Source organism: Salvelinus fontinalis, chromosome 3 (assembly GCF_029448725.1).
Source record: "Salvelinus fontinalis isolate EN_2023a chromosome 3, ASM2944872v1, whole genome shotgun sequence".
Lineage (NCBI taxonomy): Eukaryota > Metazoa > Chordata > Actinopteri > Salmoniformes > Salmonidae > Salvelinus > Salvelinus fontinalis.
Window position 1 is genome coordinate 52952165 of NC_074667.1, and position 11452 is coordinate 52963616.

At 41.0% G+C, this 11452-nt stretch overlaps 1 protein-coding gene across 3 annotated transcripts in view; it reads left to right on the plus strand.

Moving 5' to 3' along the window:
* The window catches only part of LOC129851113 (caM kinase-like vesicle-associated protein), a 101794-nt gene extending 96942 nt beyond the window's left edge, over nt 1-4852 (plus strand). For all 3 annotated transcript variants that reach the window (XM_055917380.1, XM_055917381.1, XM_055917382.1), the window contains 2 exons: nt 1776-1863; nt 2092-4852. In XM_055917380.1, coding sequence (XP_055773355.1) covers nt 1776-1863; nt 2092-2502 — 499 coding nt within the window. In that variant the 3' untranslated portion in view covers nt 2503-4852. The remainder of the gene's footprint in view (nt 1-1775; nt 1864-2091) is intronic.
* The last annotated feature ends 6600 nt before the right edge of the window (nt 4853-11452 follow it).

The window sequence follows — 11452 nt, forward strand, 5'->3', positions numbered from 1 at the left end:
AGTACTATGGAGATATACCGATGACCACAGTACTATGGAGATATACTGGATGACCACAGTACTATGGAGATATACTGGATGACCACAGTACTATGGAGATATACTGGGTGACCACAGTACTATGGAGATATACCAGATGACCACAGTACTATGGAGATATACCAGATGACCACAGTACTATGGAGATATACTGGATGACCACAGTACTATGGAGATATACCAGATGACCACAGTACTATGGAGATATACTGGATGACCACAGTACTATGGAGATATACTGGATGACCACAGTACTATGGAGATATACCGGATGACCACAGTACTATGGAGATATACCAGATGACCACAGTACTATGGAGATATACTGGATGACCACAGTACTATGGAGATATACTGGATGACCACAGTACTATGGAGATATACCGGATGACCACAGTACTATGGAGATATACTGGATGACCACAGTACTATGGAGATATACTGGATGATCACACTACTATGGAGATATACTGGATGACCACAGTACTATGGAGATATACCAGATGACCACAGTACTATGGAGATATACCAGATGACCACAGTACTATGGAGATATACTGGATGACCACAGTACTATGGAGATATACCGGATGACCACAGTACTATGGAGATATACTGGATGACCACAGTACTATGGAGATATACTGGATGACCACAGTACTATGGAGATATACTGGATGACCACAGTACTATGGAGATATACCGATGACCACAGTGAAAATCAACCAGATGAATTTAGAGTATGATGTGTTCATGATAAGGGTAGAGTGTGTTCCTAAATGACCAGGACTCAAATTTGACAATGTCATTATGTTGGTTGGAGCCATCATGATTCATAGTTGTTATAGATGCTGTTTCATTAGTAATACTCATCTCCATCTGCTGAGCTGTCACTGGCTTGGTTTCACTCAGATTTACATGCCAATATTCAATAATCCGCATAATTTTTTTTCTCCCACCAGATATGTGTTTCCATCAAATTGACTTGTTGCAGATAAAAGGCTGTGCATGATGACATAGTGCACATAACAATTACTTTTGCAGTTACATTCCTATATACGGAATAAAATGGAATAAAAAATTCTAATAATGGTTTTGTCACAATGAAAGTTGTTATAAAACTTATGTGCCCACTCTGGTTACTGGTCTTGGCACAATTGCTCTAGCCAACAGCTCGCAGATACAGTGTGGGTATCAAATCAAAGTTTATTTGTCATGTGCACCGAATACAGTGAAATGCTCACTTACAGGCTCTAACCAACGGTGCAATTTTTAAGTAGAAAATGTACTATGCTACTTACAAGATGAGATTTTAATGGATAAGAGTGAGATTACAGCAGCCAAGCATCGATCATGATGTCACCAGAATAAGACCCTTATTGGAAAGGAGCATCAAGCTCATCACGGTGCACGTTCACCACCCTGTGAAGTTCCTCATCATTTATTTCATCTGCATGCTTTCCCGAGTCGTAGTGGGAGGGCCACACAACATTTCATCCCGTGACTCCAAGTTTACTTCGATATAATGGGTTTTACTGCCATTTTGCACATAATTAATTTTATCAACACAAAAAGATCCCACCTTGTCTAGCGTATTTTGTTTTGTCGACATTTGGAAACAAATTTGCTGTTTCCATCAGGCTTTTTGTGATATTTTTTATCCGACGTACTTTACCCACATAAAGGTTGGGTGGAAACCTATAGTGAAGTTACCTTTTCCCCCTTTATCTTCTCAGGATTTCTGGAAATGCGGCCTCAAATAAGAATATTAAGGATAATGTCTGTGCACAGATAGAGAAGAACTTTGCCAAAGCTAAGTGGAAGGTAAGCCTCTTTATCTGTTCTATTTTGTCATCACTGAAGGAGAGATTGAAGGAAACTATCCATCACACATTTTTTATATAAGTTTTATGGGCCTTGAGAATTTGAAATGGGATAAATGATTGGTGAAAGTACAAGGCTTTTGAATTAGAAACATATTCTGTTAAATATATAAAATATATAGTAACTAGGCCCCTTGAGTTGAGTGTGTACTGCGACTGCCTCCCACAGAAAGCAGTGCGGGTCACTACCATGATGAAGCGACTGAGAGCGCCAGATAAGGGTACTGACTCGGGGACTACCAGCCCAGCAGTAGCAACCAGCCCTGCAGCAGGAGAACCAGCCCCAGCTCCAGCAGACCCCCAGGCTCCCAGTGACCCCTCTGCAGCCCTCGCTTCTGCAGCTCCTGAGGGGGAGCCTGCTGCTGTCACAGAGCCCCCTGCTGAAATGGAGGCCATGGCATGTGATGTCACTCCACAAGCTGCAGCAGAAGTCACAGCTCTACCTGAGGAGGAGGCCAGCTCAGCAGAGGCCCCAGTGGAGGCCCCCGCCCCGGAGGAGGTTGATCTTTTGTTGCGGTGTAACGGAGAGGCCCCAACTCCCCTCCAACCGGCAGCTGAAGCTAGGGATGAGCAGGGTTAGACAGCCACCGCCCTCCTATGCCACCTTCACTCCCAGAGATCCTCCTTCCTGCACACTGTACATTAGCTGCTAGCATGGTGACACTGACTCTGCTTATCTCTCACTTGCAGCGTTAGTAACATCTCACAGAGCCTGTATGCTATCTTTCCTGAGTGTTGAATTTATCTGGCTACATTTTTATATGTATTCTGTCTTTTTAAAACAGCCCTCTGGCCTTACAGGGGCTTTTAATGTTTAATGCAGCCCAGATTTTGCCATATTATGTTGTTTTTTGGGGGGGAAAGGAGGTTTACTTTATAGCTAACAGCTGCATATTTTCCTCTGAACTTTTTGCCTTTTGTAATGAAAGTGTAATGTAATTATGCCAAACCTGCTTTGATTTCTTCTTAATGAGACATGTTTGGGAACTTTTTCCCTTGTCCTACTCTCATATTATTCCACTCCATTATCATGGCAGTCAATAAGGTAATGAACAGCTTGGCTATGCTCTTGTAGTGTTGATTTTACATAATGATCTGTAAAACTCCTCCTTCACACCCCCCTCTAAACAATAATATCTTTTTTTGGGGGGGTGACCATTGCTCTCTTTGTTATTTTTTGTATACACTGATCAGTAGTTATGTTTGTGCTGCAGTTAGTAGGTTTACTGGGGGATGCAGTAGGCCCAGTGTTAGTGAAAGTCAGCATCTACGCCATACCATCCTTCTGCTTAGGAAGAACCAAATGGCTGTCAGTGTAAAGATTCTGTATATAGAAACCTTTGTAGAAGTAACAAAAACAGCATGTATTCTTAACTTTCGCTGTAAATTTTACATTTGTTAGCACTTCGTTAAAAAAAAAAATACTAATCCTGCTACTGACCTTTAAACTGGAAACATGAAGGTATTTTGTAGCTCATCTTTATGAATTTCACAATTGGCCTCTGTCCTAACATATCCATCTTATGTGACTAGATTAACTTTTTCTATTTCTTTAAAATGTGTTTTACATTCTGTTTCTGATTCACCACTTCACCTGACTTATTCATTCTTATACATCCTTAATACGTGGATGTATTTATAAATAAATATAATTTATAATTTAGTCGACAAGGAAAACTATTACATACAGTTTTCTGTGTAAAAGCACCACTGTAAAAGGCTTTTCTGCCCCCCACCAGCTTTGTTGACACGTTTTTTGTTGCTTACAGGAAACAGAAAAACTAAGAGCAATTGTGTTAACACGTCTTTAATATTTACAAACATATGTATTTATTTATCTATTTATTCATATGTTTACTTATTCTCAAGTTATTCATAACAATAATATGAAACAGAATAGTTGTTGGTTTATAGCCTGGCTCCCTTCAGTATGGTCGATAATAAGGTACTGCAAGAGTTCTCTGTAATCACCATACATTTTGCAATATTCAACTTGCTGCCGAAACTGTGATTATTCTCTTGGTGTTCTATATAGAGTACAGTCCTCCATAGAGTACATGTATGTACCTGTAAGTTAAAAGCCTGTAGTCCGTAAGAACCGTCGATACCCTATCCAGATGGCCAGTCAATAACACATGGCCAGTGTCAAACAAGGCAGAGCCTAGATCATATTAGTCATGCTTGACTTGGTCCCCTCTTTCTGTACTGTTTTTACAGTGCCATCCTCCATACAGCCTTCGTCCTTCCTTGTCACAGCTAGACAGTGGTTTTATTAACAGTACACAGTAGCTATAATGCACACTTATACAGTATATTCATGTGTTTTATGGGTCCCTCTGCAGGTTACTTTTCAAGGTACTACATTTTATGGAATATGTATTTAAGACAATTTGGAGCAAATATTTTCAATAGAATGCAGGAAGTCAAATCAAATTTGCTCCTTTTCTTTTGGATCAGAGATAAGTTATTGCTCCCCAGTCTATTGTCTATTCACATCTCTATCTACGAAAAGGTATTGATTGATTGATATGCATATTCAGAAACATTATTGAGATATAGCATTACACAATGTCTTTATTTTGTTAAAACATTTAGATTTCCACGAAAAGCTTAACAGGAATATCTGAAATAAGTTGTATGAATGTACCATTTTGTGTCGTTCATCCTCTTAAGACCACAAATAAATACTGCTACACAATCTAAAGCAATGCTTTGTTTCAGTGCCACTGTATGTAGTATTCCACATCTGTTCATTTCTACATGCACTTTCTGATGTACCTGTTGTTTTTGATGTAATGTTCATCAGGACCAGTGGTCACCTGTAGGTTCTGACTGTTTCTCATGTGTAAGCTCTGTAATGTACTCGTTGACTGAGTTCATGACTTTGATAGTAATAAAAGTTTACCCATGGAATATCTGTGGCTATCTCACATGTGCCCCTCAGCCATTTACTTTTCTACGATGTGCTATACATGGCCAGAACATGTCTTATCTAGAACGGCAAGCAACTATCCAATCCAGGGCAAAGACTCAGGGCTCCATTCAATCCGTATCGCGGAAGATCAGTGATATAGCGCAACTGAAATGTAAAGGTAATTTCTGATCCACACGACATATCCTTTGTTTACCGTGAATGCGGTCTCCGCCAATGCGCGAACATTGCTATACATTTCAAACGCGCTATAGTGCTGATCTTCAGCGCTAAGAATTGAATCGAGCCCTCGGTGTTGTACATGAGCTTCACTTGAAAAGATGGACAGATTCACCAGTGACTCATAAGCAGGCACCTCATATTATGCCCTCTCTGTCATATTTGATATGTGTTTAGCCAGTAGGCACTGTAGACTAGATAGCCTACTGGCCAGGATACTTGGAATTGATTCAGATTGGTTTCTGAATGGTAATGGGTAAAGACGCCTCTCTGGGCTGAGATGGGAATGGGATATCCTTCCTCTAGTGAGGCTTCCCATGTTTTAGGCCTTCTTTTCCTCTGTATTCAGCCCTCCATGCTATCGTTAGGCCTGAGAGATGCTCTCTAGCTCTCTCACTGTGACATGTAATGACTACATTAAGTTGTGTTGGGAGGAATGAGACTGTCAGTTTCCTGAACCTCCTAAAGACTGGCGGCTAATGAAATTAAAGACCAGTGATCACAGCTATTCCTTAATTGCTACATACATTTTTGTACTTAGAAATTAATTATATATACCCATTGATTCTTGAAGAGCATAACTTATAAATGCCTCATGAGCTTCGTTCAACTGTTGTACCCCATCAGAACCCAAAATATAGGGCTCTATTCAATCCGTATCGCGGAAGTTCAGCGTTACAGCATGATTGAAATTTAAAGCCAATGGTCCTGTGTCAGCAGTGACTGCATTCACGATAAACGCTGCATATAATTACCTTTAAATAGAGCTGCCAATTTCAGGTCATATGTAATGTCATTCAGCCTGCCTCTCTTAATAAACCACTCAGCTTTACCGTTTACTATGGATGCTTCTGTTTCCTGTGACACTGAAGTGACATCGTCCATCATCATCAGAGTGACTGAATGCACAAAGATTATGACAATGATAAATATGTGCAGTTTGCCTCATTGATTTACTGGCAGGTGAAAAGTAAACACAGAATACAAAGATACTGCTCATTCATTGTTGTCCTCAGCCCTGGACAGTGTCTTAAAATGACACACTGTTTCATTGCTGGAACCAATGAGGTGTCAGTCAAGTGTAACTTGATTTAAATGACATTGCTGATAATAAGGGACATTTTCTGTTCAATGTTATTATACATTGAAATAGATTAATTGCCATATTAAGGTTGATCATGATTTATGGTAACATTCAACATACCATTCTTATATTTGACATGACCACGTGTGTGTCCTGCCATCTACTGGGTGAAATACTACAATGCAGTTTGTAGGTGGAGAAAGGAATTATTCTTCCAAAGCAAAGTACGTATGTGTTTTGGGAGGCATAGGAGAAGAAGAGAAAAAGATCATTGTATAACTAACAGCCTTTGCCATTGACTTCTGTGATGGTCAAATGAATTAATTGAATAACTAATGTGTATGACATATTATACTCAATTGCTTGTGGAAACAAAAAATCGTACAGTAATGACATGGTTTATGCTATAACTGTCCAGCAGGGAGCAGCATTGCTTTCCTTCTATTTTCTCTTCTTTACCTATAGGCTAGTGGCAAGTTCTCCACATTTTTTAGATACCCTTACCAGAGGTAGAACAAAACGCAACCATGTTTTTTCACATTTCTGTCTCCCATTTATGAAATGGATGGTTGTGTAAAAATATTTTATTCCAAAAGTGGTTAAATTGATAGATATTGTGACACACGCTAAATTCAAAAAGTGCAGAATAATGACTGCTTAAAGGGGAATGGGCCACATAACCTCATGTAACCCAATATTGCAAGCTCTGAAATTGCTCAAATTTGGAATACAAGTAGTCAGTTTTCTGCCCTGCATACACAATTAAACAGGATTAGCATATCTTAATGCATCTTGGAAATATAGACCTGTAAACAAAGATACAAAAGGCTCTAATATCAACTATTCATGTAAGCTTTAGTTTTTGGTAGCTGATTAATACACAACTTGCTCTCATTCAGTGCTGTATGGTCCTGGCTGATGTAAATACATACAGTTACACTTTTATTTTGATGTTGTGGCTATTGTAATCGGCTCTAAGGAAAACAAGTGGGCTCAGACATCAAAATAAACATTTTGGGTCTGAGGTTCCTTAAAAGGATTTTGTATCTTTAGCTCCTACTCTTGCAATATAGTCACCGAGGCACCACAGATTATCTTTGGGGCCACCCTGGATTTTGCCTTAAATCTAATATGGCGTCCAAAATCCAATATGGCTGCTATAATACCATTTGATGGCTTTAAATTCAATGGTGGCAGGTAGCCTAGCGGTTAAGAGTGTTGGGCCAATAACTGAAAGGTTGCCGGTTCGATACGCCAAGCAGACTAGGTGAAAAATCTGTTGATGTACAGTACCTTTGAGCAAGGCACTTAATCCTAATTGCTCTGGATAAGAGCATCGACTAAATGTGTAAATATGAATTTTGTAGATCAAATCAAATTTATTTATATAGCCCTTCTTACATCAGCTGATATCTCAAAGTGCTGTACAGAAACCCAGCCTAAAACTCCAAACAGCAAGCAATGCAGGTGTAGAAGCACGGTGGCTAGGAAAAACTCCCTAGAAAGGCCAAAACCTAGGAAGAAACCTACAGAGGAACCAGGATATGAGGGGTGGCCAGTCCTCTTCTGGCTGTGCCAGGTGGAGATTATAACAGAATATGGCCAAGATGCTCAAATGTTCATAAATGACCAGCATGGTCAAATAATAATAATCACAGTAGTTGTCGAGGGTGCAGCAAGTCAGCACCTCAGGAGTAAATGTCAGTTGGCTTTTCATAGCGGATCATTAAGAGTATCTCTACCACTCCTGCTGTCTCTAGAGAGTTGAAAACAGCAGGTCTGCGACAGGTAGCACATCTGGTGAACAGGTCAGGGTTCCATAGCCGCAGGAAGAACAGTTGAAACTGGAGCAGCAGCACAGCCAGGTGGACTGGGGAAAACAAGGAGTTATCATGCCAGGTAGTCCTGAGGCATGGTCCTAGGGCTCAGGTCCTCCGAGAGAGAGAAAGAAAGAAAGAGAAAATTAGAGAGAGCATACTTAAATTCACACAGTACACCGGATAAGACAGGAGAGGTACTACAGATATAACAAACTGACCCTAGCCCCCTGACACATAAACTACTGCAGCATAAATACTGGAGGCTGAGACAGGAGGGGTCAGGAGACACTGTGGCCCCATCCGATCATACCCCCGGACAGGGCCAAACAGGAAGGATATAACCCCACCCACTTTGCCAAAGCACAGCACCCACACCACTAGAGGGATATCTTCAACCACCAACTTACCGACAAGGCCGAGTATAGCCCACAAAGATCTCCGCCATGGCACAACCCAAGGGGGGGCACCAACCCAGACAGGAAGATCACATCAGTGACTCAACCCACTCAAAAGACGCACCCCTCCTAGGGACGGCATGAAAGAGCACCAGTAAGCCAGTGACTCAGCCCCTGTAATAGGGTTAGAGGCAGAGAATCCCAGTGGAGAGAGGGGAACCGGCCAGGCAGAGACAGCAAGGGCGGTTCGTTGCTCCAGAGTCTTTCCGTTCACCTTCACACTCCTTGGCCAGACTACACTCAATCATATGACCCACTGAAGAGATGAGTCTTCAGTAAAGACTTAAAAGTTGAGACCGAGTCTGCGTTTCTCACATGGGTAGGCAGACCATTCCATAAAAATGGAGCTCTATAGGAGAAAGCCCTGCCTCCAGCTGTTTGCTTAGAAATTCTAGGGACAATTAGGAGGCCTGCGTCTTGTGACCGTAGCGTACGTGTAGGTATGTACGACCAAATCGGAAAGATAGGTAGGACCAAGCCCATGTAATGCTTTGTAGGTTAGCAGTAAAACCTTGAAATCAGCCCTTGCCTTAACATGAAGCCAGTGTAGAGCAGCTAGCAGTGGAGTAATATGATCAAATTTCTTGGTTCTTTTCAGGATTCTAGCAGCCGTATTTAGCACTAACTGAAGTTTATTTAGTGCTTTATCCGGGTAGCCGGGAAGTAGAGCATTGCAGTAGTCTAACCTAGAAGTAACAAAAGCATGGATGAATTTTTCTGCATCATTTTTGGACAGAAAGTTTCTGATTTATGCAATGTTACGTAGATGGAAGAAAGCTGTCCTTGAAACAGTCTTGATATGTTCATCAAAGAGAGATCAGGGTCCAGAGTAACGCCGAGGTCCTTCACAGTTTTATTTGAGACGGCTGTACAACCATCAAGATTAATTGTCAGATTCAACAGAAGATCTCTTTGTTTCTTGGGACCTAGAACAAGCATCTCTGTTTTGTCCGAGTTTAAAAGTAGAAAGTTTGCAGCCATCCACTTCCTTATGTCTGAAACACAGGCTTCTAGGTAGGGCAACTTTGGGGCTTCACCATGTTTCATTGAAATGTACAGCTGTGTGTCATCCGCATAGCAGTGAAAGTTAACATTATGTTTCCAAATGACATCCCCAAGAGGTAAAATATATAGTGAAAACATTAGTGGTCCTAAAACGGAACCTTGAGGAACACCGAAATGTACAGTTGATTTGTCAGAGGACAAACCATTCACAGAGACAATCTGATATCTTTCCGACAGATAAGATCTAAACCAGGCCAGAACTTGTCCGTGTAGACAAATTTGGGTTTCCAATCTCTCCAAAAGAATGTGGTGATCGATGGTATCAAAGGCAGCACTAAGGTCTAGGAGCACGAGGACAGATGCAGAGCCTCGGTCTGACGCCATTAAAAGGTAATTTACCACCTTCACAAGTGCAGTCTCAGTGCTATGATGGGGTCTAAAACCAGACTGAAGCATTTCGTATACATTGTTTGTCTTCAGGAAGGCAGTGAGTTGCTGCGCAACAGCTTTTTCTAAAACTTTTGAGAGGAATGGAAGATTCGATATAGGCCGATAGTTTTTTATATTTTCTGGCTCAACGTTTGGCTTTTTCAAGAGAGGCTTTATTACTGCCACTTTTAGTGAGTTTGGTACACATCCGGTGGATAGAGAGCCGTTTATTATGTTCAACATAGGAGGGCCAAGCACAGGAAGCAGCTCTTTCAGTAGTTTAGTTGGAAATGGGTCTAGTATGCAGCTTGAAGGTTTAGAGGCCATGATTATTTTCATCATTGTGTCAAGAGATATAGTACTAAAACACTTAATTGTCTCTCTTGATCCTAGGTCCTGGCAGAGTTGTGCAGACTCAGGACAGCTGAGCTTTGGAGTAATACGCAGATTTAAAGAGGAGTCCATAATTTGCTATCTAATGATCATGATCTTTTCCTCAAAGAAGTTCATGAATGTATTACTGCTGAAGTGAAAGCCATCCTCACTTGGGGAATGCTGCTTTTTAGTTAGCTTTGCGACAGTATCAAAAATACATTTTGGATTGTTCTTATTTTCCTCAATTAAGTTGGAAAAATAGAATGATCGAGCAGCAGTGAGGGCTCTTCGATGCTGCACGGTACTGTCTTTCCAAGCTAGTCGGAAGAATTCCAATTTGGTGTGGCGCCATTTCCGTTCCAATTTTCTGGAAGCTTGCTTCAGAGCTCGGGTATTTTCTGTATACCAGGGAGCTAGTTTCTTATGACAAATGTTTTTCGTTTTTAGGGGTGCATCTGCATCTAGGGTATTGCACAAGGTTAAATTGAGTTCCTCAGTTAGGTGGTTAACTGATTTTTGTCCTCTGACGTCCTTGGGTAGGCAGAGGGAGTCTGGAAGGGCATCAAGGAATCTTTGTGTTGTCTGAGAATTTATAGCACGACTTTTGATGCTCCTTGTTTGGGGTCTGAGCAGATTATTTGTTGCGATTCCAAACATAATAAAATGGCGATCTGATAGTCCAGGATTATGAGGAAAAACATTAAGATCTACAACATTTATTCCATGGGACAAAACTAGGTCCAGAATATGACTGTGACAGTGAGTAGGTCCAGAGACATGTTGGACAAAGCCCACTGAGTCGATGATGGCTCCGAAAGCCTTTTGGAGTGGGTCTGTGGACTTTTCCATGTGAATATTAAAATCACCAAAAATTTGAATAGTATCTGCTATGACTAAAAGGTCCGACAGGAATTCAGGGAACTCAGTGAGGAACGCTGTATATGGCCCAGGAGGCCTGTAAACAGTAGCTATAAAAAGGGATTGAGTAGGCTGCATAGATTTCATGACTAGAAGCTCAAAATACGAAAACTTCGTTATTTTTTTTGTAAATTGAAATTTGCTAACGTAAATGTTAGCAACACCTCAGCCTTTGCGGGATGCACGGGGGATATGGTCACTAGTGTAACCAGGAGGTGAGGCCTCATTTAACACAGTAAATTCATCAGGCTTAAGCCATGTTTCAGTCAGGCCAATCACATCAAGATTATGAT